Source organism: Momordica charantia (genome assembly GCF_013281855.1).
Source record: "Momordica charantia cultivar OHB3-1 chromosome 11 unlocalized genomic scaffold, Mcharantia_2.0 BLBB01000011.1, whole genome shotgun sequence".
Classification (NCBI taxonomy): Eukaryota; Viridiplantae; Streptophyta; class Magnoliopsida; order Cucurbitales; family Cucurbitaceae; genus Momordica; species Momordica charantia.
In genome coordinates, this window is record NW_028275159.1 from 22,498,377 (window position 1) to 22,525,194 (window position 26,818).

A 26,818-nucleotide genomic window follows, 5' to 3' on the forward strand; every position below is an offset into this window, starting at 1 on the left:
GTAGCAGAGATAAGAGAGGACATGAAGCTTTCTACCATCACTTTCATCCATAACTCATGCATTAATTACTTCACAGTTGAACAAGAAACCACTTAGCAATGGCATTAGGCCCACTTTGGAGTTCTTAATTTTTGTTTCTTGCTTTTATGCAACTTACTGCTGGTCAGGTATTATACATTTAGGGCTTCAACCTTTTAAGAAATAGTTCTAAGAAGTTCAAGATTATTAATTATGTAAGGAGTAGCCCTTTCGTCTAAGGATTTTGGGCTCTGGCACCATATTAATATATATATGGGATTCCATCTCAAAACCAATTGACAATGAGATGAGTAACTCATAGCTATAATAAACCATTGTAAGGTCCATTTTCTTTTAATGTGGGATCATTAACAAAGATGTGATTAATGTCACTCATATATGAAGGTATATGAAGGTTGACGTGGTGGGAATTCGAGGGACCATGTAGGATAGATGTGTGTTACTTTTGAATGGTGTGACATTTGAGTTTTAACCAAAAAAAAAAAAAAAAAGTTAAAAGGCTGAGAACTCCAAACGAAGATTGTTGTTGACTCGTCGATGACCATCAAAACTAGGAAAAAATTAGTACAACCTGATGTTGGGCAATAGCAAATGTCAATTTCATGAGTGACACTACTAAGAATTTGTATCTAGGGATATTTTAGAATCAATTTTTAAAGGGCAGGAGATTATACCGTCGGTTTTTGAAATCTATAGGCCAAATAAAAAATTTATTTTCAAACTTGGAGATAAAAAAATGTAATTTACTATAATATAATATATAAATGGTAAAATACATTTTTAGTGCATGAAGTTTGAGCTAAAACTAGGTGTCAATTTAGTCCTTTTAAAAAAGCGATATACTTCAGACCTCACATTTGAGAAATTGTTCTTGAGTACATTTTAGAGTTAATTGTGTTGGGGAACTGGAAACAAAATATCAATAGGTTGGTTATTGGGCCAAGAAACCATTTGGCCCAAACCAATTTTTCTTCTTCATTAAGCATCTGCCACCATTATATATGTTTTTTTTGTTTATGGTCTTCCCAGCAGAGAAAAGAGAGAAAAAGTGAGAGTGTACTGTGGAGCGTCGTCGAGAGTCCGTTCTCACGATTCTTGTGACGTTTTTCATTCTGTATCCCTAAGTAGCTATTATTATAGTGCTTAAAAGTTAGGCGGCTATTGTTTTAGCATCTAGAAAGTGTTTTAGACGAAGAAAGGTCATTGTAATCTTTCCATTATAGTGGAACCTGCATATTGCAGAAGACTGGACGTAGCTTCGAGCTTGGAATGAACCAGTATATTTTCTGGTGTTTGTTTTATATCCCTATCTCGTATTTCCTTTATTGTATTGATAGAACTGTGAGTGGCAGGAAAAAAATACTAGTTAGATCTTGTTGGATTGTTCTTGCCTGAGAACTAGTGATATTTTATATTACTGCATATATATATTTTTCCCAACAAATTGACTAATCAAATAATGACATGGTATAATTGAAGTGACAATTTTTTATTAGTTTTATATAATTTAGGTTTAGTTGCCGACTTATTATTATTATTATTATTATTATTATTATTATTATTATTATTATTATTATTATTATTATTATTATTATTATTATTATTATTATTATTCCTTCCCTCCCCTCCTTCCTCCAATTTCTTCATTCATTCTCTTGCAGGGCTTCCCTAGACCTATCTCCCACACAGCGAGTTAGCCATTGGCATCGTCATCATCTTCTTCATTTGCTTCCCCATTCCATTGACTGCCTTTGTCATTGTTCACGTTTTTTTTTTATGTGGATGAGGGATTTTTCTGAAAACCTGTGCTCGAGGGTTCTGGAAGTGGATGAAATTGATGAACACAATCGAGGGAGTTAGAGTTTAGAGTAGGGTAGTTTAAAAGAATTGGGGATCGGAATGGAGAAGTCGGTGAAAAGAAAGGTGGGATTTGAAATCTGGGATGAAAAAGTTCACTTGGACTTGGATTTGAAAGATGAACTGTTAATTAAATGTGTTCCAGATCCATTCTTGAGGAGGTGCAGCAGCATGCAAGAGTCAAAAGGGGAGAAGGTTGGATGAGGGGAGGGGAGGGCAAAAAAGAAATAATAAAAAAGCCAATTAAACCTAAATTAATATAAAACTAATAAAATTTGTCCAAGGGATAGCTTGGATGGCTTGGACTCAAGAAATATCCTTGAAGTCTTGTGTTCAAGTCGCATGGAACAATGCAACTCCACTAAACAATGACTTCTTGCGTATGTAATGAGTATGTGGACAGTACACATATCCAATTTCGCTCTTTGAACTTCGAGAACCAAACCGACACCTAGCTTAGAACTTAAGGACTAAAAATGTATTTTACCTTTCTTTTCCTTTTTTATCCCTCTCCCGATAGTTGAGTGGATCACATTAATTCGCATTTATTGAGTTTGGTCGTTGCATTTAAAACATTTAATTGGGATGGCTAAATATGGGTGTACGTTGTTCTGGCTAGACAAGATTGTTTTTATGGGTCCTAATTTTCTCGGTCGTGTTGGATGTTTTCTAAGAAAAATTTGGACGTTTTAATTTTTAGGAGATTGGGGCATATTTAGCACTTTAGTTTTGTTATTTGGTCCAAAAATATTCTCCGAGTTGGTTCTTGGGCCTTTTTTTAGCTCGTATTGGGTGTTTTGTTTGTTCACTTTTATGCATATATTGAGTAGGGTACTTACCTCATGTTCAGCAAGTCTTTGCAAGCTGCATTATTGTCCATCATGTTAACGACAACGGTACTTCAAGTATCTCTACAATGATATGATATTGTCCATTTTGAGCATAATTTTCACAGGTTACTTTTGGTTTCACCAAAAAATCTCATACCAGTAGAGATAATTGTCCTCGTCTATATAGTATGGATCATGTTCTTCCTTACCAATGTGAGACTTTATTTGCATTCTTCTTACAAACTCAACATATCAGCGGTTGGAGGAAGCTAATTCATTGTCATCGAAATGAGTCTGTTTTCTAGTATAAGATGTTTCCTACATTTTTTGTTGTTTGACATTTATATGGCCATCTTGAGATGTTTGATTTGTCATGCCAGATGGGTCCTGCCATTCTTCAAAATCTGTAAATAAGTAACACAAAGTATCTAGACTATTCTTTAGAAACACAAAGTAGAAAGGTTCAAAGGAAAAACTGGGTATTCTTACACAATCACCCATTAAAGAAGTTGTCAAAAGCTGTTCAATAGGAGGAATTGGAAGCACAATAGCAATGAAATAGATTAAACTACATAAAGGAATAACCCACGTTCAAGTTACTATGACCACCCAAGATTTTAGGACAACTAAACCAACCACAAACTGTGCGAATAGCCACAATAAGTATAAGAAGCACAACCACCAAAAGCATCAGAGCTTGAAACAAAGGACAAATATACCTCTTTCCAAATCTCTCAGCTTTCACTGCCCAACAGCCCTCGTAATATTCCTTGATTTCTAGGATGGTAGGAAGTTCAAAATTCAATAACGTGTCGTGGGACACGCCCTGAACAGGACTCATTTCCACGACACGTCCGAGCTCTTTGAACAGCTTGACGACGTCGTCTTCATCGCCGGGACGACCACCAGCGACGATCCCAGCTCGCCTGAGAATCCTAACATCCTTGGCCGTAGCAATCAGCCCTGTTTATGCAAGGATATGCACAACAGTGTATTTCTGATTGTAGCTCGAACTCGGCCTCCGGACCGATCTGAATACTTGAGCGGACCTGCACAAAAAGGTGAGCACTCCGACGATCAAGTCAGTATAGGTCGGATTCCCAGTTTAGTTCGAGGTCTGAAATCATCGTACCTGATCGTGGAGTGAGGTCCTCTACTTATGGGTGGTAGTCCCGCTAATCTCGCGATGGTTACACCCGGTAATCTCGGGACCGTCGGTTACACCCGGTAATCTCGGGACCGACGGTTACACCCGATAATCATGCCGCTGACAGTAGCTCACCTCGGCCCCCACCGAGCTTCCCGGTAGATCAGACCTCGGCCAGGTTCACCTCGGCCCTCATACTTAGCATCTGTCAACGCTAGCGGTGGTGATCTCGGTGGTCCGAGCAAGGCATGACTCATGAGTCATCTTGGAGCACCAATAAGGGTCCTCCACGTGTCCAGGGTATTCTCTTCCCCAAACATTGGCCCCCTCTCTGTCTGGTCCGATCTCGACCTGGCAGAGAAGTTCATTCGACTTGCTTTGGACGCGTGGCGACTTCCTATTCGTGGGAAAATATAACGTTGCGGTGGATTTATCGTCGGAATATTCAAATATTCCGACGCTTCGGATCTTCGGAAGGATCCTAGCCGCTCGTTGATTACACGTGTACGGTGGGGAAATTTTTCCGACGAGCTATAAATACCCCCAATCCTTCAGTTCATACCTTACGTTTCCTGAATTCTTGGAGTTCGATCTGAAGGCAGCTCGAACCCTTGGTAGGTCGGTCTCTTTCCTCACTTTCTCTTTCGAACGTAGTTGCCATGTCGTCCTCTTTTAGCAGCGACTTAGGATCCGATGAGGATTTAGCTCGTAGGTTAGAGTCCGAGCTCGAGGAGATAGAAAACTTTAGGTTCTCCGATGACGGGGAGGATAGTGATGCCTCCACCTCGGGTCAGGGTTTGGAATACCCTTCTAGGATACCTGAGCACTACCTCGGATCCCTTCGTAGGGGGTTCGCTATCCCTGAGAACATCCTCCTTAGGATTCTGGAGGAGGGGGAGAGAGTTGACAATCCTCCAGAGGGATGGGTCACTCTCTACTTCAAAATGTTTGAGTACGGCCTCAGACTTCCCCTTCACCCTTTCGTCCAAGAGTTTCTTTTCCGAACTGGGCTGGCTCCGGCTCAAGTGGCCCCCAATGGGTGGGGTGTCATTTTCGCTTTGGCCATCCTTTTTTGGCTACGAGCTCGGGATAGTGAAGAGGCCGAGCTGTTGGACGTAGACCAGCTCCTCGCGTGCTTCGAAGCGAAAAGGATAGCTAAGAAGCCTGGTCGGTTCTATATGTGCGCAAGGAAAGGCGCAGGCGGTATAGTTAAGGGGCCGACCTCCATCAAGGGATGGGTGAGGAAGTGGTTCTACGCTTCTGGGGAATGGCTTGCAAAGGACGAGTCAGGTCGTTCCTTCTTTGACGTTCCCACTAGGTTTGGGAACCTAGGTACGGAGAAGTTCTTACTTTTTGTGATTTTTTTTCCTGTCATTCAGGTCTAACTCGGATTTTGTCTTCGTGCAGCTTCAATCCAACCAGTCCCCGAGCTTACGCAAGCCTCCTTCGACACGTTGAAATATTACAAGGAGCATTTTCCGAGGGGTAGGAAGGTCGGAACCTTGGTGACCGACAAGCTACAGCTTGAGTCCGGGCTGCTAGATTACAACCCTGCAGTTCGTCCCATTGAATCCTCAAGGCCGAACTCCGAATTAGGTATGCCGAGCTTGCTACCCCTTCTTTTTCCTCTAACTTTGTGCTGATTTCTTTCCTTTGTTTTGCAGCCATGGTTTGCGGATTTGCTAGTAACGTGAAACGCAAGTCCAAGGGCCGAGCTCATGCTCTCGAGGCCGCCCAAAGTTCGGAACCTGCCACTCCTGCTGTGGTAGGGCCAACCTCAGAAGATCCAGCCCCAGTGATCGAGCTGGAGTCTTCTGAGGGTCCTTCGAGGGAGAAGCGCCCCAGGGATCAGACCGAGGCGGTGGACGTCTCGCCCTTGGGCGAAGAGGTGAGGGAGGAAGTCCCTTTGAAGCGAAGGAGGAAGAAGAAGAAGACCACCTCCCCCTTGGAGGTCAGAGCTCGTGGGGTCCTGCCTGCGAGCTTCGCAGATCGGGTGGACGATCCTGAAGCCAGGATGGGCGGGACGTCCGACGTGACGGCACAGTTCAGAGTTGAGCCGTCAAGTTTTGGGGTGAGGGACCAGGTGTCCCGCATCTCGGCTGCAAGTTTGGACCGCTGCCTAAGGAGGGCGTCCAAATTTGTAAGTGACCCAGGGTCTGTTCTGCAGAGGACCATCGACTACGCCGCTGAGGTAAGATTGGTGTCTCCGTTTTTGCTCAATTTACCTAATAGGTAGCTCGATCTAACTTTCTTCTTTGTACTTTTTCTCAGGCGTTTGTTGCTTCCATTCAATCGGCTATGGCCGTGAAGGCCGAGCTGGATGGGAGGGAAGCTCTGGCAGCGAGGGAGAAAGAGGAGTTCTCTGCTGCCTTGGAGGCTGCCTCTTCCACCATGAAGGATGAGCTGCTGAAAGCTCACTCTGAGGTGGAAATTTTGAAGGCTGAGGTGGAAGCCAAGGCCGAGCTGCTGAAGAAAGAAGAGGACAGACGCAAGGCCCAGCTCCGAGCTGCCCATGCTATCACCAAAGGCTTGGAGAAGGAGAAGTTCCAACTCCTCAAGGAGAAGGACGACATGCTCCAGGCGCTTGAAGCGAAGGATGAGGAGCTGAAGCATGCGACTGCCGAGCTGGAGACGGCGAGTGAGCGTCTCAGCAATGAAGTCCTATTGGAGGAATCGTTCAGGCAACATCCTGACTTCGATGGATTTGCCAAAGACTTTTCTGACGCGGGCTTCAAGTTTCTCATGAACGGCATTACTTCCGACATGCCTGACCTTCAGATTGATCTCGGTGGTCTGAGGAAGAGGTATGTCGAGCAGTGGGCGTCTGGGCCTAGCGGCACCCCTGGCCCCCAAGCGTTGGTGGATAAGTATGTCAGAGATCTGGACTCTGACTATTCCGATCTCGAAGAGGACCAGGTCGGCACCACTCAGGAGGGCGCTCCTCAAGCAGGCTCTTAGGCGACCATCCTTCAAGAGGCTTTTCGCTGTCTTTCTTCTCTTCTCTTTTTTGTTTGGAAGTGTCAGGGCAGAGTTGCAAGGTCTATAAGTCTTGGCTCTGCTCTCCATTTAATGAAGAAGCTTTGTTCGTTTTTACTTTGGCGTTGGCAACATCTTTCCTTTCTTTGCTTTTTTCTTTGAACTGTAGCCAATGTCACCTCGCACTTCTTACTTTTGAGGTCGCGCCTTCAATTAAAATAATTGAGAGTTTGAACTTGAATCTCTGTCTAGTGTTCAATGCATTGCACCAACTCTGGATTTTTTAACATCGCACCCTTAACTTAAAAACGTTAAAAGGCTAAAATCCTAAGTCCGTAGCTGTTCTTCATATCGTACATCGTACCCTCAGGTTTAGAGGCTTGATCATTTTGAACTTTTCACATCGTCCCTTTACCTTAAAGGTTTGAATTTTAAGTTCACCAACGGTTTTGGCATCGCACCTCGTACCCTTAGGTTTTGGAGGATTGAATTTTAAGTTCACCAACGGTTTTGGCATCGCACCTCGTACCCTTAGGTTTTGGAGGATTGAATTTTAACCGACTGCTGGAATGTGATCGTGTGGGAGTCCGTGGCCCCCATTTAATTTCTGGTCGAACTCGGAATCATGAAATTAAATCATCACATTTATTCCGATCATAATTCTTTTGAAACAGTTTTTACAGATCCATTGAAAACCATTTTGGCATTTCAAGGATAATAACGCTTCAGGTGCTCCGCGTTCCATGGGTGCGCGAGGACGTCTCCTTTCAGATCGGCCAATATGTACGTCCCAGGTCAGACTATTCCCTTGACCTCAAGCAGCCCCTCCCAGGTCGGGTCAAGGGCACCCCACATGAGTTTGGACCTTCCTTAAGACCAGATGTCCGACTTGGAAGGTCCGAAGTCGAACGCGGGCGTTGTAGTGTCTGGTCATTCTGCCCTGATATTCCGCCAGGCGTAGCTGGGCCATTGCTCTTCTTTTTTCCAACAAGTCGAGGTTGAGGAGCAGCTCTTCCTCATTTGCTGTAGGCTCGTAATGCTCTACTCTGTCAGATGGCATGCCGATCTCAATCGGGACTACAGCTTCGGAGCCGAAGGCCAGGGAGAACGGGGTCTCACCCGTCGATTCTCTTTGGGTGGTCCGGTACGACCATAGAACCTCTGGTAGCTCCTCGGCCCACCTGCCTTTCTTGGAGTCCAGTCTAAGTTTGATGCCTCGCTTGATGATCTTGTTGACTGCCTCCACCTACCCATTTGCTTGCGGATGTGCGGGGGACGAGCTAAGGTGACTTATGCCAAGCTTGCTGCAAAAGTTTTTGAACTTCGCGTTGTCAAACTGCTTCCCATTATCTGTCACAATGACATTCGGTATACCAAAGCGACATACGATATTTGTCCATACAAAGGACGTGACTCTGGATTCCGTTATGTGGGAGAGTGCCTCGGCCTCGGCCCACTTTGTGAAGTAGTCCACAGCAACCACAGCGAACTTGGTCTGGCATTTGCCCAAAGGGAAAGGACCAATGATATCTACCCCCCACTGCGCGAATGGCCACGGGGCCGAGATGGGGGTGAGCAGCTCGGGAGGTTGGTGGATTATGTTTCCATAGCGTTGGCAATTGTCGCAAGTTCTAACGAACTTCTTGGCGTCCTGGCTGAGGGTCGGCCAATAGTATCCTTGTCGGATCACTTTGGCTGACAGCGATCGGGCGCCTGAGTGATTGCCGCACACTCCTTCGTGGATTTCTCTGAGGACGTACAGGCCCTCTTCAGGGGTTAGGCATTTCAATAGAGGCAGGGAAAAGCCGCGTCGGTACAACGCTCCACCTCGGACCACGAACCGAGCTGCTTGTCTTGCCAACTTTCTGCCCTCCTTGGGGTCTTGTGGTGAATTGCCCCTAATGAAGTCCACTATTGGGTCCATCCATGAGGGCTCTGGAGCGTCGATCTCCATCAGATCTGGCTCCGAGATCAAGGGATTATCTAAGCTCTCGACGGGGACAGACCTGGCCAGGTCGGTCTCGTACGCTGATGCTAACTTGGCCAAGGCGTCAGCATTAGAATTTTCTGCTCGGGGAACCCGGCTTACTTCGTAAGTTCGAAACTGGGCGAGGTACGATCTGACCTTGCCCAAATACTTCTCCATTCGGGAGTCTTTGGCTCGGTACTCTTCCGTGATCTGGCTCACAACCAGCTGGGAGTCGCTGAAGACCTTAACACAAGAGGCCCCCAATGCTCTAGCGATTCGCAAACTGGCAATAAATGCTTCATACTTAGCCTCGTTGTTAGAAGTTCGGAAGCCGAACCGCAAGGCATACTCAAATCGCTCGCCTCCTGGTCTGAGCAAGAGGACCCCGGCCCCGCACCCCTTCTCATTGGAGGATCCGTCGACATAGATTGTCCACGGTAGGTCGGACTCGCTCAGCTCGGAAGGTGGTGTGAGCTCGGCTATGAAATCTGCCGCTGCTTGCCCTTTCAACGCAGCTCTGGGTTCGAACTGGATGTCGTACTCACTTAGCTCCATTGCCCACTTCACCAGGCGTCCAGAAGCTTCTGGCTTATGGAAGATGTTTTTTAGAGGCAAGTTAGTGAGCACCACCACAGTATGGGCTTGGAAGTATTGGTCTAAGTCGTCGGGCCGATGTGACTAAAGCGAGAGCCAACTTTTCCATCTGAGGGTATCTGGTCTCGGCTTCGGTCATAGCCTTGCTTGTGTAGTAGACCGGGTTTTACCACGCTTCCTCTTGCCTGATTAGGGCCGAGCTGACGGCACTATCAGACACTGCTAAGTACAATTGGAGCTTGTCCCCTGGCAGGGGCTTGGCGAGCAAAGGTGCCAAACAGAGGTAGCTCTTCAATTGCTGAAATGCTTGTTCGCACTCTGCTGTCCATTCAAACGACCCTTTCTTTCGTAGGACTTTGAAGAAAGGGAGGCACTTATCTGTCGATCTTGAAACAAACCGGTTCAGGGCTGCAATCCTGCCATTAAGGCACTGAAGCTGTTTCAGCATTTTGGGTGTCTCCATCTCGAGCACGGCTTTAATCTTTTCGGGGTTGGCCTCGATCCCCCGGTGGTTCACCATGAAGCCAAGGAATTTTCCCGAAGAGACTCCAAAGGCACATTTAGCTGGGTTGAGCTTCATTTGATATGTCCTTAGAACCTCGAAGGCTTCGGTCAGATCAGAAAGATGCGACTTAGACCGCTTGCTCTTGACGAGCATGTCGTCCACATACACTTCCATATTCCGACCGATCTGCTTGGCGAACATTTTGTTCACCATTCTCTGGTAGGTCGCTCCTGCGTTCTTTAAACCGAAGGGCATGACCTTGTAACAGTACAGACCTTGGTCTGTTATGAATGCGGTATGATCTTGATCTGGGACATGCATCTTGATTTTGTTGTACCCAGAGTAGGCATCCATGAAGGTGAGCAGTTCGTGCCCGGCTGTGGCGTCCACGAGCTAATCAATCCTCGGCAGTGGGAAGCAATCTTTCGGGCATGCCTTATTTAAGTTCGTAAAATCTACGCACATTCTCCACTTTCCGTTAGATTTTTTAACTAATACAACATTGGAGAGCCACTCGAGATACGAAATTTCTCTTATGTATTGAGCTTTCAAAAGTTTGCTAACTTCCTCAACAATTACATCACTCCTCTCCTTGTTTATAGGTCTTCTTTTTTGCTTTACATGTCAGAATGATGGATCTATGCTGAGGCGATGCGTCATAATCTTTGGGTCAATGTCAGGCATGTCCTCGTGAGACCACGCAAAGACGTCCGAGTTGGATCTGAGGAAGTAGATCAGCTCCTCTCTGTCGGTGGCCCCCAGCTTGCTTCCTATGCTTACTTGTTTCTCGGGACTAAGCAGAGGAACAAGCTCGAGCTCCTCAGTGGGTGCGGCAAACTCCCTTCTCGGCAGGTCGGCCTCGAACTCGAGCGTCCCATCCCCACTGGCGAGAGTTTCGATGGCACAGACCGATGAGCCTTTGAGCGCGGAGGCATAACACTCCATCGAAGCGGTCTGTTCTCCTCGGACCGTGCCCACGCCATTGGGGGTGGAATACTTCTAAACTTGATGAAGTGTTGAGGGAATGGCCTGAAGTGAGTGGATGATGGGTCTCCCAAAGATGGCGTTATAGGCCGATCTACCGTCAATTACCATGAACTCGGCCATTTGGGTGACCTGAGTTTGGTCCTGCCCAAGTGTGACCGGCAAGTCGATGCAACCTTCTGGGATGACCGATTCTCCAGAGAACCCAACCAGCGGTGTCGGGTTTTTCTTCAATTGCGACCTCGTCCATCCCAGGACGAGGTAGGTCGGTAAGGATAGGATGTTAGCGGATGCGCCTCCGTCTACCAGCACCCTTCTGACCACCACATGATCAATCAAGGGAGCGATCACAAGTGCGTCATTGTGGGGCAGGTGGACCTCCTCCAAGTCTGCACTGTCGAAGGTGATTGGGCAGGTCGGCCTCTACTCTCCCTGATGATGCACACATCGCGTCTGACTGCACGAGCTAACTCCTTTCTTTTGTGTCCGGACTGACCCCCGCTTGGCCTTCCGAAAATGGTATTAATGACTGCAGGTCGGTCAGTGCGCCGAGGCGGCGTCCTCGAACGCTTCTGCTCTTCCTTTTTCTCTGCCGAGCTGGTCCTGGGCTTTCCCACAAATTTCTTGAAGTAGCCATCTTGAATTAGATCCTCAATTTGGCGCTTCAACTCCCAGCAGTCCGACGTGTTATGGCCGTGCTCCCGATGGAAGCGGCAATACTTGTCCTTGCTGCGCCTCTCCGGGGCTCCCCGAAGCTTCTCAGGACGTTTGAGTAGTTTTTCCATTCCAGACTCCTCGATGTTCGTTAGGATCTCGGAAATTGGAATCGTGGTCGGGGTGAAGCGTTCGTAAGGTCGGCTCCTGGTAGGTCTGTTCTCCGCCCTTCGATACTCAGCTCGGCCGCTGGAAAAGGATCCCTTGTCCTTGGACTTGGGATCTGCCTTTTCTATATCTTTTCCACTTCTGCCCCGGCCGATCTTTCATTCTGGTCGGCCGGTTTTGGTTCGGAGGAGCTCCTGTCCATCGATGACTTTCTTCGCCTTCTAAAGCACCTCGGGAAAAGTGGCCGGGGCCTCCTCTCCAAGTTTCACCGTGAGGGCTTCGTCGGCTAGACCGGTGAGAAAATAGCACATGGCCGAGTCATCGGAGCAGTGTGCGACCTTCAATTGCTCCTCCTGGAATCTGGTGACATATTCTCGCAGCGTCTCACCCTCCTTCTGTCTGATGGTGGCGAGATAGGTCACTGTCGTTTTGTCATAATGCCGAGAAGAGAACTGGGCGAGGAACTCCCTTCTCAGCTGAGAGTAGGTCGAGATCGACCTGGCTGGCAGTCTCCGATACCACAATCGCGCGCTGCCAGTAAGCGCGATCTAAAAGGCGCGACATTTGATTGGGTCTGATGCCGCTTGGAAATCCATGAGGCCTTCAAAGACCTCAACATAATCCTTGGGGTCCTTTGACCCATCATAAGGTTTCACGGTAGGAGCTTTGAACTTTGGAGGGATTGGTGCTTCCAAAACGTTCGAGGTGAAGGGCGATTCTCCCAAGTCGCCATCGTTCAATGGACCTTCTTTCTGCTCACATTTGGCCTTTAAGGCCTCCACCTGAGCGTCGAGCTGGCCCCTCAGCTGGTCGAACTCCTCCCTTGTAATCACTCCTGCAGGAGTTGCTGGGTTGCGAGAGGATGCTGGTTGGAGCTCCTGTGTGAGCGGGATGGTGACTGTCTTTTTCGGAGAGATGAGCCTCTCTTTCTGTTGAGGTGTTCACGGAGGTCTCCTCTCTGGCGAGTGTGTCCCTCGCTCTCGTTGTCCTCGGGATGTTCCTCCTCGAATGGGCCGAGGTGGGAACCCCTTTGCTCGCGTATGCCAACACGCGTCACTCGGTTCTCAGATCGGGACCATGCGGCTGCAGCTAATATCATTTCGTTATACATTTCCTCCATGAACCGCATTTGCGTGCGCATTGCCTCCATTTCACTCTGGAGTGCGTCCAGGTTCTCACTTGTCGGGGCCGGGGCTGGACCCCAGGCGCCCTTCTTAGAGGTTCCACCTCGGCCACGAGTGGCTTTGGATGTCCTTGGGGGGTGCGCAGGTGGTAGAACAGGCGCGGTGATTCGTGCCGACCTGCGGAGGGGTTCTGTTGCTAGGCCGTCGTGACCTTGCCCCTCTACCACTGCTGCTCCGACCTCCCTCTGGTGGGCATCGCTGGCAGCTAGGGTCCTTCGATCTGCCGTATTGGTCGAGTTTGCGGGTTGAACCATTTTCGCTTGCGTGCTGGTTTAAAAGAATTGGGATGACTTAGATTGTCGTCCCCACAGACGGCGCCAAATGTTTATGCAAGGATATGCTCAACAGTGTATTTCTGATTGTAGCTCGAACTCGGCCTCCGGACCGATCTGAATACTTGGGCGGACCTGCACAAAAAGGTGAGCACTCCGACGATCAAGTCAGTATAGGTCGGATTCCCAGTTTAGTTCGAGGTCTGAAATCATCGTACCTGATCGTGGAGTGAGGTCCTCTACTTATGGGTGGTAGTCCCGCTAATCTCGCGATGGTTACACCCGGTAATCTCGGGACCGTCGGTTACACCCAGTAATCTCGGGACCGACGGTTACACCCGATAATCACGCCGCTGACAGTAGCTCACCTCGGCCCCCACCGAGCTTCCCGGTAGATCGGACCTCGGCCAGGTTCACCTCGGCCCTCATACTTAGCATCTGTCAACGCTAGCGGTGGTGATCTCGGCGGTCCGAGCTAGGCATGACTCATGAGTCATCTTGGAGCACCAATAGGGGTCCTCCACGTGTCCAGGGTATTCTCTTCCCCAAACAAGCCCACTCATCAGCATCACGTAATGCGAAAAGCTAGCCGGCTTCAGCTTGGCCTCCACCTCAAACGCCACCAGATTCTTGAAAATCACTTCACAAAAGTCGTTAACCGTTATGACAGGTAGTTTCAAGGTGGTGGAATCCTCGTCAAATCCGCAGTAGTTTTCGCCCTTGTCGAATTTCACACCGACTTTTACGAGCTTGGAAGCGGAAGGGAATTCGGGGGAATCGTCAGCGGCGAATGACGATGATTGATGAACTTTTAGAGCCAAACCAACTAATGTTTGGATCAACCCCACAGCTTCAACCAAGTTCTGTAAGAACCCCACTCGTATAACTTTGGCCATTGCATTCAGCAACTCAACGAGAAGAGATCCGACCGTTGCTGAAGGGGTTGTTGAAAGGCCAAATATCGTTTGTAGAGAAATAAAGTGTATAAAAAGTGAAGCAAATGTTGGGATTGGTCGAGAATTCCACACAAATTGGGGAACCAACCGTTATGAGATGCTAAAAAGTTGGGATTGTCCAAGGGAGGCAAAGACAAGGGCGAGACTGATGCACAAAATTTGTAGAACAAGAGAGGTAAATTTTCTTTAAACAAATTTTTGGGTAACACCATTTTCAGGGCTTGGATTGGAATTTGATTCTCCAGCTTTAGTAAATCCTTCGCGATCTCGTTTTGGGTCGTCGTTATGTTTTCCTCGGAGTTTAGATACAATCGTTGCTCATTGAAAACAGGCAATTCGAACTCGAAACGATCGGAGTCGTAGACTTTGCCTTCGCGGGTGGATCGTCCACGTTAGAGGGAGCTCAAATTCAATGAAATTATGTGAAATATATGCTTTTTGGTATATAAAAATTTAGACTAACATATTTAAATACGTGAACATGTCACTAGAATGCTAGTTTAACACATGAAACCAACTCGTCCTAAATTAAAATCCAACTTGTTCATCAACAAAACCAGTACTATATTGTCCAAATTGCATATGCTCCCTTTATTTAAATATGTTAATAAAACAATAATTTAATTATACATTAATTTTCTTTTAACAGATTTTAATAGATATTTTAATGGAGGAATTACAAGTGTATCAATGTTAAAATTGAGAATTTTAATAAATCAATGACCAAATTAAAAATTTCCTACTTAGATTAAGTAATGTCAATTATATTATACCAAATTCTACCAACCCACTATGTTTTTTTTTCTTGAGAATACACCAACCCACTATGTTTGGCATTGAACTTTTGAGTAAAAATTATGATTTTAATAGTTTGATATTAGTTTGCCTAAAAACAATTATAACACATAGATTTCAGAAACAAAACAAGTGAAATATAGTTTGAAACTTGAATAATTATATTTAGTAGAGTTTTTTTTAATCAAAATTTGTTTTGTTTTCTTCATAATTATATAAGTAGTTTCTTGGACATTTCAAAAATATCGTATCAAATTCCATCCATGTTTAATATAAAGAAAAAATTATCAAATTTAAGAAATAAATTGAAAAAAAAATATAAAACTAATAAATATAATCTACAAATTAAGCTCCTTAACAACCATTTTGTTTTTGGTTTTTCATTTTTTAAAATTAAGTTGAGAAATATTACTTTCACACGTCTTCCTTTATTTCATAGTTTTTAAAAATATTTTCAAAATCTAAAATACTATTTTTAGAAAAATTAATCTTAAAAATATTTATTTTATACAACGTGTAGGAGTAGGGGACGAACTCTCCAACTAAGATATATATCAAAAATTACCGCTAAGTTATGTTGACTTTTTGCTTAAAAAGATTGGTTTAATTTTGAGGTGCAAAACTATCCGATGAAATTGTACGAAGAAGTTTAATTATTAAAAACAGAAAATCAAAATAAAATGGTGTCATTTGTTATCATTACCATAATTTTAAATATTTAAAATAAAATATGCTTCACCCAACAAAAAATGAAGGAGAAAAAAACAAAAAGGCAAAAGATGAGGAAGAAATCATTACAGGCACTGCCATTGCTTACCTTTATCTTGATTATCATTAGGATAGATGCCCAATAGCCGAAGGAAGAACAAGCCATCGATTAGGATTCGCCAAGCCAGGGCTTGGGAGCCCATTGGCAAGTTTTGGCCATAACAGGCTCTGATTTGGACGTCTAATTCTTTGAGTTGTTCCACCATTTCAGTGAACTCTGGAAGCTCAAATTTCTGCTTCGCCTTTTTTGCATTCTCCAGCTTCAAGATCTCCATCTTGTGAAGCTCTGGCCTCATCTCCTGATATGGCCCTAAAAACACACGGCATGGGGAATAAGCTTGTGGGTTATCCTTCGTTTTCGACTCCGGCAGCTTGAAGATGGAAGTCGGAGTTTCTAAGGCCGCTTCGAGGTCGTCTCGCCGGAGAAGTTCCTCGATATGTAGAATCCAGTCTGTCGGCCGCGAGGTTCCGGCCATGTTTGTGCTGTGAAAGCTTTCCCTTTGACGTCCAAAAGTTCAGTTTAATAGTCTTTATCTTCTAGAGCTCAAAAGCTCATTCGTTAGCATTCATAAAAACAATATACCTTTTTTTAATTCATGATCTCTTTTTTAAGTACAACACATAAGGTTGGAAGATCGAACTTACAACTTCTTGATTGAAGATATATTTCAATTATCGTTGAACTAAACTCGTTTTGACAGTTCACGATCTCTCTTGGTTAGAGACTCTAAACTAAGCATCAAATTTTTAATGGGATTAGGATGATACCTATTTATTTTGAAAAGAGTATACATTTGAAGGTTGGATCCACCGTATGTGGCTTTTAGGTAGTGGAAAGGGACGTAGTTAATTAACAATTGTTTAAAAAAAATAGTTAAATAATAAGGTAATAGAAGAGGACAAAATAACAACTTTATATCAAGGGATATATAATTGCCAATTGGAGATAGAAAATTTGACATTTAAATGTTTGTTTATACAAAATATTTGATACTTTTAAATTGAGGTTCCACCGAGAGATAGACTTGTGTTATCCGGGAGAGGCGCCAACTAGATGAGATAATTGCTAAGGTACGGTCGTTGCAAAGAAAACTATTAATATAAATAAAAAGGTTAAATTATAAATTTAATATATAAATAATGTTAATAACTCGTGATCTAAAGTAAACTATATTGTAGACTTGTTTTAAATTGGGACGGATTTTACGGTAAAGTTTCAGAAATTTGGAACGAAATGGGTGGAGGAAATTGGGGATAGATTTAGTACACATTTTTCAAAAGCTTGGAGTTGTCTTGGTTTCTATCTGCTTGTTACTCCAAGTACTAGAATGATTCCTACTGTGGTTGGCTTTACAACCGGACTAAATGTCTCATTGTAGTCTAAGTCAACGTGTTTTGTAGTAATCGATTGACCCGCTTCGTTTAGTTTGACCTTGAATATACATTTTGATTCAATGATGTTTGTGTGTGGGATGGATTAGGAAAGATCCTATGTGTGTAGGCCTTCATTTCTTCCTCCAGGGCAGTCCTCATAGATATTAAGTGTCATTTTGTATAATTTCAATTTTGGTTGTCAAAGCAAACATAGTTCAACGGTGGTTGACATATACTTCTAGGAGGTTGTGAGTTCGATCCCCTACCCTCACATGTTGTACTAAAAAAAAATTGGTTCTGACAATGATTGTGGTGTTTCTTGATAAAATCACGGAGCTTAGCTGAGGCTCTCTTCTAGATATCATGTAGTATGTATGGTATTGAATGGTTGCCCCACGTATTGTTGTTGGTTGGTGAATTCCATTTGGTATATTGTTGGGTACTCTGTCCTAAAACTCGTAGTTTGTAAACAGTGAACATTAATGTGAGGTTATTCAGACAAATGTTGTTAAATGAAAGTGAATTTGTTTTTTAATAAATCCAATAAACTACGAACCTTTGGCTATTATAATGAATACTTGGACTTTATGTGGAGACATAAACTGGATCAAGTTCAAGTAAATGGCCTAAACAGTCTATAGTACATGGATGAAGTTGGGTACTTTTTCGTGGAGACACTATTGAATACGGCCCACTTTATGATTGTTACAAATGTTGTAAGGTGTCATAAACGAAGTGATCCTGATTCATTCGTGTAGAAACATGTGAGCGGGAGTGTTCTACACAATGAGATTGAGTAAGACTGACCCTGAAATAATCACTGTTACGTATTAACACCGTTTACGGATAACACTGATTAATTTCGTTTATCGATGACCTAAATAACTTGATCTAAATCCTGAGCCATCTATGAACTCCTATTTATTCAGGATTCTCCCTTGATCATAGGTGAGAGTAAGCTCATCAGCGCTGCTCAATATGCCTCCCATTTCAAGAATAAGACTGGGTAGATAGCTGGGGACATAGAATTAGCAAGACGGAATTCACTCCTACCCGATTTAGGGCTAGTAGAGAGGTTGTTCCCTTAAGGGCTGATCCCGGGTCTTGAACAAGGGGTCCCATCCTCTCACTGGCCCGAGAGGAATTGGATTTAGTGATTTGATCCTAAATCAATTGTTCATTAGAGGGATAATGGTACTTAAGGAGAAAATATGTAACTCAGGGGTAAAACGATTTTTTTTACCTAACTGAGGTTACGAACGGCCTCTGAAGGATCAACTTACCGATGACGGTTATATCGAATGGACACAAATATATCTACAGTGAGAGGAGTGCATCTACAGGCTATAGTGGACAGTCCTGTTAGTTAACGAATGTTGATTAACTAAGTTAAAGAGTTTGACCGGTTAGTCTCGAATCGTTGGAGCCCATGATCTGTAGGTCCAACGGGTCTCCATGCTAGCTCATAAAGGATAAAATTGATGAACTAAGTGAAGCAAGAATTTGAAGTGTTCAAATTCGGTTTTTAAGGGAATATTGTATTTTATATGAAATATAATATATAATCTAATTGACATTTAATTATTGTGGAGAGTATGACTTATTTAAATTAGTTTTAAATAAGTTCAAAGCATGAAAAAGAGTTGTAATTTGATTAGTGTGATTAATCAAGCTTAGGTGTCAAAGACCAATTAATATGAGATATTGATTTGGCTTGGTTTTTGTTTTAATAGAAAATTGATATTTCAATTTTTGTTTTTATAAAAATTAGTTTTATCAAAGTTGGATTTTCCCACTAACTAGTGGTTTTTGAAGTGTTTCTTCAAGGCAATGACACCTATCTTTTACATGCTAGTGGAGTTTGAAGTGGAAGGCATGCAATGCATGTCTTTGCATGCATTTGGTCTTTATATAGATGATGAAGATCACTTGGATAAGGCTAATGCTTACTTGCATAAGTGCAGAATTTTTCCACTCAAATTTCTATTGTCTTCTCCTAGCCATTAGTGTTTTTCCTTTGTTTTCACTCAAAATGCAGTCCCACAACTGTGTTCATCAACCCGAGGATAGCACGGATTTGTCGTTGGTGGTTCCATTGAGTTAGGAGAAGAAGTTATAATGGAGGTCTTCAAAGGTATAAAGTTAATCTTTTTCTCTTTACCTTTTTCATCATTTTTCCAAGCATGCTTATTTTAGTTAAATTGCTTCATTAAGTGTATTATGATCCTTAGCTTCCGCTGTGCATGTCTAAGAGTTCCATCATATATATCTTCCACATTCGGTGAAAATTTTAGGCCAACATAATGTTCATTACTATTATTTTGATTGGTTGGATGTTCATTTGTGCTTTGAGCAGGTTTCTACTCTTTACTTGTTAAAGAAATATAGATCAATCGATATTCTCGTATGTTATTTAAAAAGAAACTATTTGATTTTCCCCTCCCCAAGTTAAAAGCATATAAATAAAAATAATAAAAGATTAAGAGATATTGATAGAAAAAGCTTAAAACCACAAAGATTATAGTGGTTCGTCACAATCTTGGGACTACGTTCAGTCTTCTGAAAAAAATAGATTCGAATATAATTAGGAATATTACAATGGAGATCTCACTAAGATATCACTGTACAATGACTATCTTACTTTGAAGTATCCTCCCATGCACGGATGACACGTAGAGCAGATGGGAACTAATCAAAACAAGTTGAAACGTGTGTTTCATTAAAGGCAGTTTCAGATAAAGAGTAAGGGGCGTATGGCGCCTAGCTTTAATTTTTTGCACAAAAATGTAATTTTCGTTAAGTTTCCAACTCTGATTGTTACCAAAACCCAATATATGCATGCTTAGACTATGATCAAGCAATATACATGAATTAGACAAGAAACTAAGCTTTTGAACTACTATTTCTAAGTAAAACAAAGCTGAAATACATAATTGAACCTCTTTTTACCCTGGTAAACAAGAGAAATCAGAGGCTCTGAGGGCCAAGGGGGAGGTGGAGGCTCAGGTCGCAGAGGCTTCCAGTAGCTTAAAGGCTCAAGTTACAAAGCTTGATCGATTGTCCCTTTAGAGAGCCAAGACAGCACAGCTTGAAAACCCTTGTTTCTTGGAGGAGTCATGCAGTCTCTCGACTCCTGCTTAAAGTTAACTTTGAGAATAAGGTTGAAAGGGAGGGTCCCAACTTTGTCCTAGCATGTGTTTGAGATCGATACCTCGAGCTTAACCTCAAGTCTAGCGAGTCCGCCTTCAAACCGAGCTGGATCAAGACCACCCCTAAACTTCTCACCGAACACAATCGCCTCCTCACTGAGGGAATGCCTGAGTACGAGGTGACAGACCTTGCCGCTCTAGATTTTGTCTCATAAAGATTTAGGTCCTGTAAGTTTATCTTATTATGATACATGTTTTGTACGTGTATGCATGTATGACCTTGTTACACTTGCAAGAAAATTGGGTTCTACCGACTTTCCAAAACGTTGGAAAAAATTTATCCCGACGAATAAAGTGCGTCGGGATAAAACGTGGGGAGAAGTCCGTCGGAATAGGACGCTCCCGACGTTTTTATGACAACGTCGACAAAAGTATACCTTTTGCCGACGTTTTTATTTTATTACTTTTTGTCTTGATTTTTTCCCGACATTTTTTACATAACGTCGGGAAAATTTGATTTTTTCTCGACATTTTTTACATAACGTCGAGAAATTTTAATTTTTTTCCGAAATTAAATGTTTTGTCGGGCAAATGAGCTTTTCTCGACATATTTTTTAGCGTCAGCAAAAATATCGTCGGGATATCCATAAATTCTTGTGGTGTTAGTTGGGGTTACTTACTAAGTATTTTAATACTCGCTCCTTCCCTCTTATTCTTTTTTAGGAAATAGCAAACAAAGACGAGTGACGAGGATCTACTGGTTGTGTTATGAGTTTTGCTTCCACGTGTCTTTTTTCGTTTCTTTTTTCTAAGTGTTTGTTAAAAGTTATTTACTTAATTATTATATTTATGTAATTTTTATATGGGATCCCAAGTAAATTTTTTTAATTATTTTATGAAAGTGTAGTTTATTATATATTATTTTTTTTAAGAGCTTTAAATGCATGATGGTCATTTATTCTCAACTAAATGAGTTTTGCGTCATGAAGTGTGTATCACGCACGTGAACATTTTAGTTTTAGAATCAAGTTACACAGCATAGATTATTTATTATTTATTATAATTTTTTTATTTATTAACTTTTTTTATATATATTTTATCTTTCTAATTATTTAGAATCATTTAACAGTTAATAAATTTATATATTAAATTAACTTTTAATTAAAAAAATTATTGTTCATAATAAGAATATTAGTTTTACAACTCTTGAGTTGTCCAATGATTCCTTTGATTACGAACGGGGATGTAGTATCTAAGCAGTTTAAGTCCCAAAAAGTGAAGTCGTTACGAAGACATGTTTCAAAAATCTATAACTAATAGTTACAAACATTCATACTTCTTATCTACTTTCAAATGATTATTAGAAATTTAGGATCAGCCACTTTGTGCACCCGAAGTTTTCATTTCTATCCACATCGATGTCAAAAATCCAGAGAGACCCCAAAAACCCAAAGCCATCATCCATTAGAATTTATATCCATAAAGGAAATTCTCGTCCATAATTCCACACTACTTCCCATCATCTTTCTTAGGTTCAATACATCTGATGCAGAACAATGCTGGTTTTGAATATTCCCTTCGGACAACTAACAAAACTAAAACTGCAGATGAATCGAGCAATCACAAGAACAATGAGGAACACAACCGCAAGAATTGCCAAACAACTCAAAACAACAGACACAAATTTCTTCATCTTCATTCTCCAGCACTTCCCATACCATTTATTGATCTCCTCAACCATCGCCCCCAATCCCATATCATAATTCATCTTCACTTTTCGAACGAACTCATTTCCTCTTCCACCACTCCCAATATGGATTTTCAACACGCCCTCTTTCTTCAAGCTGCAGCTGGATTTCTCCACGCCATTAAACATCTCCACAGCTTCCTTTTCACTGCCCAAATGGTTGCGAACGATCTCTGCTTTCTCAAGAATCTTCAAGTCTTTGGAATTTCTCAGCAACCCACTCATGAGCGCAACGTAATTGACCAAACAAGGCGGATTCAGCTCCGCCATGGCTTCATATGCCACAAGATTTTTAAGCACTACTCCACAGAACCCATCAAGATGAACACAAGGCAGAGTTAAAGTGAGCGTTTTGGGGTCGAAACGGCACCTCAGAACGCCGTTTTTGTGGGATTTGAAACGCACTCCAGCAGTTTTCAACTCTGATGCAGAAGGGACTCGAGGGGTTTTTTTCTCACCCAAATTTGGCTTCCTTATAGAACCCAGAAGTGCAAACAATCGTAGAATCAAATTCAAGGTCTCTTTCAGTTGCTGAATGAAGGCTATGTTAATAACAGAGCCCAAAATGCTGAAGCACTCACTGAGGAAGTCAGCAGGAGAAGAAGAAGCAGCAAAATAAGCAATTGAATGAGAAGCATTCATGTTCATGTCTGTATAACTACCGATTACACTTTCCACGACCTTGTTTTCTGGAGTAAGCAAAACCATCAAATACAGAAAATGCAGCAAATGTTGACACAGATTGTAGATTGGGAAAAAATGATAACATTCGGTTTCAGGGTCAAACCAGGGGAGCTCAAATGGAGTAACAGATAAAGAAATTTGGCAAAACAGAGGAGCCAAATAATTAGTGGGTTGTTTGGGGCAAATTTCTTTGAGGACAAACAGAGGAATCTGATTCTCAAGCTTCAGAACATCACTAACAATCTCAAACTCAGGCGCTAACTTCCCATAAAAAATCTCTAGAGGCAGCTCGAGGGGACGAGGATTGTACCTAATTTGAAGAAGTTCAAGCAGAAATAAACCATCAATCAGCAACACCCATGATAAGGTTTCCGCATCCATTTCAAGGGATTGATTGAAACTGGCTCGGATTTTGAGGTCCAATGGCTTGATCTGATCCAAGAGATGATGGAGCTGAGAGCCCCATTTCTGATTCTTGACTTTGCCCAGTTTGAAGAGGTCCATTTTGAAGAGCTCCGGCCGGAAATGGTGGTACGGCCCCACCGCGACACGGCGGGGGAGGTACGCCTCTGGGTCGCCGTCGCGGACGGAATCCGGCAACTGGAAGACGGAAATGGGGGTCTGTGAAGCGGCGTCGAGGGTATTTCTGTCAATAATCTCATTGATTTGAAGAACCCACTGAGATTTCTCGAGGGTTCCCCTAAGAATGGAAGCCATTTTCGTTTCTTGGAGAAAAGAATACGTCCAGCTTCTTATGCAATCCCAATGGATTCAATTCAAAAATATTTTTCCACAGTAGAAGAGAACATGGAGGCAGTTGATTGACCTTTTAAAGCAATGTGAGATCTTTTTTTAAGAAATTATTCATTCACCAACATGAGCTGGTTAATTATGTATGGATTATTATTTCCTGGTATTAGATGACCTTGTTATAATATTAGTTGACTCTGTAATAATACACACATATATATATTAAAAAGTATATTCTTTCCTATATTACTATATATACATATATTAAAAAAGTTCATACTTCTCGGCCACTCAATATATATAGAAAAAGATTAGAACATGTAAATTAAACTGAAGAGAAAAATACATTTTTGGTACTCTAAGTTTGAGGTATGTGTCTATTTGATGTCTGAAGTTTCAAAACTAAAGTCTCTTAAGTAGTTCCTAAGTTTCAAAATAGACATTTTTTATCCTTAAATTTGGAAAATACTTCTAATTGTTCGTTTCACCGTTAGTGACTTTCCTTCCCTCCTCTCTTCCTCTCTTTTTCTCTCTCTATCCCATCTTTGACCAACAATCACCCACCGTTTTTTTTAAGTCCAATACATAGCGTGAGAGTTATTGATAATTCTTTTTTAAATGAGGAAAAAATTATTACATGAAACTATTGGTGCAAGGGAATTTAATTTTTCTAATAACATTTTTGGTGCAATCCGCTCGCTATCGACGGCACGCGAGTGATAAGTAAAGATAAAAATGGTCGTTGGTTGTTGGTCCGAGATGGGAAAGAAAGAGAAAGGGTAAGAGAGAGGAAGAGAAGAGGGATGAAAAGCCACTAACGGACCGGATATATTATTTTGACCAAAAATGTCATTTTAAAACTTAGGACTAAATAGACATCTACACCAAACCTCAATGACCAAAAGTGTTTTTGAAACTTCATGGACCAAATAGACACCTATCTCAAATTTCAGGGACCAAAAATGTATTTTTCCCTAAATTTTATTATTAAGAAAATTAAACAATTAATTAAAAGTTCTTTAAAAATAATTACTGAAAAATTTTCGTACAACTCGATCCTGCGAAATTTTGTGAGGAATGAAGAATTAGTTGTAATCAGTTGAAGTGAAGTTTTTTATTAATTAAAATTGGATCAAGCTTTGGTACTTGCCAACGAGTAGATATCTCTTAGAGAGAAAATAAAAAAAAAAAATATATATATATATATATATAGCTGTTATTTTTTAATTGAGGTGGGAAGGAAGATGGTTAAAAATAAGAAACTAAGGATTTGTTTAGTTGATAATCTTAAAATATGAAATTGAAAACAAGTAATTTAATGACACTTTTAAAATTTAATCTATTTGACATTATCCTAAAAGTTCAGGGACTAAACTTTGTAACGAAAAAACGAAGGTGAATGATAGAAAATGAGACAAAATATAACATGTTTACAAAGAAATGATTTGATCATGAAATAAGAAAATGTTACAAGTATTTATAGGAACAAAATAAAACTAACCATTAGCCACTCTCTTTAAACTTTTCTTCCATTGACACCATTATTTCACTGAGTCACTAAGCAAAAATTACTCCTCAAGTTACATCTCCACTTACCACTACTCCCTATGAATTAACTACCCACTAATACAATAATTACTTAAAAGCTTATTTAAAAATATTTTATTTATTTGAAAACACTTATCTTTTATTTTTTTTGTCAAATTTATTTTATTAATTTTAAAAGAAACAGGGTGCATTTAAAAACTTTTCAACAAAAAAATAATAATAAATAAATAAACCAAAATTCTTTTTATTCAAACATGCCGGTTTGTAAATTCAAAATTTTAAAAAGATACGATTGTATTCGAAAATAACTTTCTTCTAAAATTTTTTTCTCTAAATCCACTCTTTGTATCCCCTCCCTGTAGCATAAAATTCTTTTTTAAAATAAAAACAAAACTCATTAGAAACAAAAAAAAAAAGAAAAAAGAGTAAATTTTATAAAAAGGTTTTCCATTTTTTAAAATTGGGTTTAAAAAAAACTTCTTTATTTAAAAACTTTTTAAACCACCTTTGGTTTCAATGGAGGTTGCCACTCATGAAGGTCACTGTTCCGAGACGTGCGGGTCGTGGTTGTCACCGGAGATTGGGTTGGTGCCGAAGATCGCAAGGGCGGATCTGGTTTCGTATCTGCTCGCCGACGTCGCCCCGCCAAAGGATGGTCTCAATAAAAGAAATGGCCAGAATAAAGAATAGAAAAACTTCACTGTTTTTCGGACCATAGTAGGCCATTTTGAATGCACATTAGGATGGCAGAGGGCTTCAAAGGCAGATCACAAGGGATGTGATATACTTCCAACGGTACAAAAATGAGCTGTGATGTTTGGCTGGCAATTAACACAACGAAGGAATTTCTTGTGCAGTTGATATGGCAGTACATTCTATATAAGGTAAGAAAGCTTTTGTCAAGGATGAGATTGATTGAACATCACAGTAGATTTGATGATGATTTCCTGATTCCTTTGACTCATAATATTAGGAGAACATTATTCAAAATACGGGATTGATGATAAGGGAAATCAATTGCTAATTTCTTTCAATGTGGTGACTACCTTGGGTACTTAGTCAGAGAGCTCTTTAGTTTGTTTAATATCCTTCCTCAAGTTAGAGTAAGTTGGGCTTAGTCCAAGCTTGCACCTAAGATCACGAAAAGTAACCTTTTGCAAGTGGTTTAGTGAGAGAATATATGCTAGCTACTTGTTGTCTCGAGGGAACATATTTGGTAATTAAGTGTGCAAGAGCTATACTTTTTCTCTAACGAAGTGATAGTCCATTTCTATATGCTTGGTTCTTGCGTGGAATACTGGATTTATTGACAATAGTATAATTTAAGTGGTTTATGAAGATGAATCCCAATATCTTTGAGTAGAAATGTCAGTCATGTGATTTCTGTAGTAGCAGAGGCCATTGTACGGTATTCTGCTTATGAGCTAGATCGAGCTACAGTAGGTTGTTTCTTTTAGGACCATGATATCGAATTTGGTCCCATAAAGTTGCAGAATCCTGTAGTGCTTCTTCTAGTGGTGGTGCATCCTCCCCGATCTTCTAGTGGTGGTACTCTAAACCACTTCTCTCAGCATAGAATTTCAAGTCTAAAATCAATCAACCTATGGCCAGTAGGTTAAAAACATTAAGCATAGAGAAACATAAATAGAACATTCATAAACATTCAATTAAGAGAATTAAACAATCAATCCATAAAGTTGAATGGCTACATCAATCCCTAAGATAAGAGGTTTAAATTCTCATATTCAATGTAAAAACAATAAAATTACAATGAGAAGTCCATCATAAAACTAGAAAAATCAAGGGAAATGAGAAGAAATTAAGTTTGGCGTGTCAATCGTTCGTTCTGAAGCGACCTCCACGATCCC

At 41.7% G+C, this 26,818-nt stretch overlaps 2 protein-coding genes across 2 annotated transcripts; both read right to left on the reverse strand.

Annotated features, from left to right (window-relative positions):
- Positions 1-2,985: 2,985 nt before the first annotated feature.
- Positions 2,986-16,409, reverse strand: LOC111018279 (putative UPF0481 protein At3g02645). The gene is made up of 2 exons (XM_088120300.1): positions 15,748-16,409; positions 2,986-3,130 (listed from the first exon to the last, which is right to left on the reverse strand). Exons 1-2 carry the CDS (start codon positions 16,172-16,174, stop codon positions 3,045-3,047), a joined length of 513 nt encoding a protein of 170 aa, XP_087976426.1. The 5' UTR covers positions 16,175-16,409; the 3' UTR covers positions 2,986-3,044.
- Positions 16,410-21,432: 5,023 nt separating this feature from the next.
- On the reverse strand, positions 21,433-23,604 carry LOC111018251 (putative UPF0481 protein At3g02645). Its single transcript, XM_022294266.2, has one exon. The coding sequence runs from the start codon at positions 23,367-23,369 to the stop codon at positions 21,756-21,758; it is 1,614 nt and encodes a 537-aa protein (XP_022149958.1). The 5' UTR covers positions 23,370-23,604; the 3' UTR covers positions 21,433-21,755.
- Positions 23,605-26,818: the final 3,214 nt, after the last annotated feature.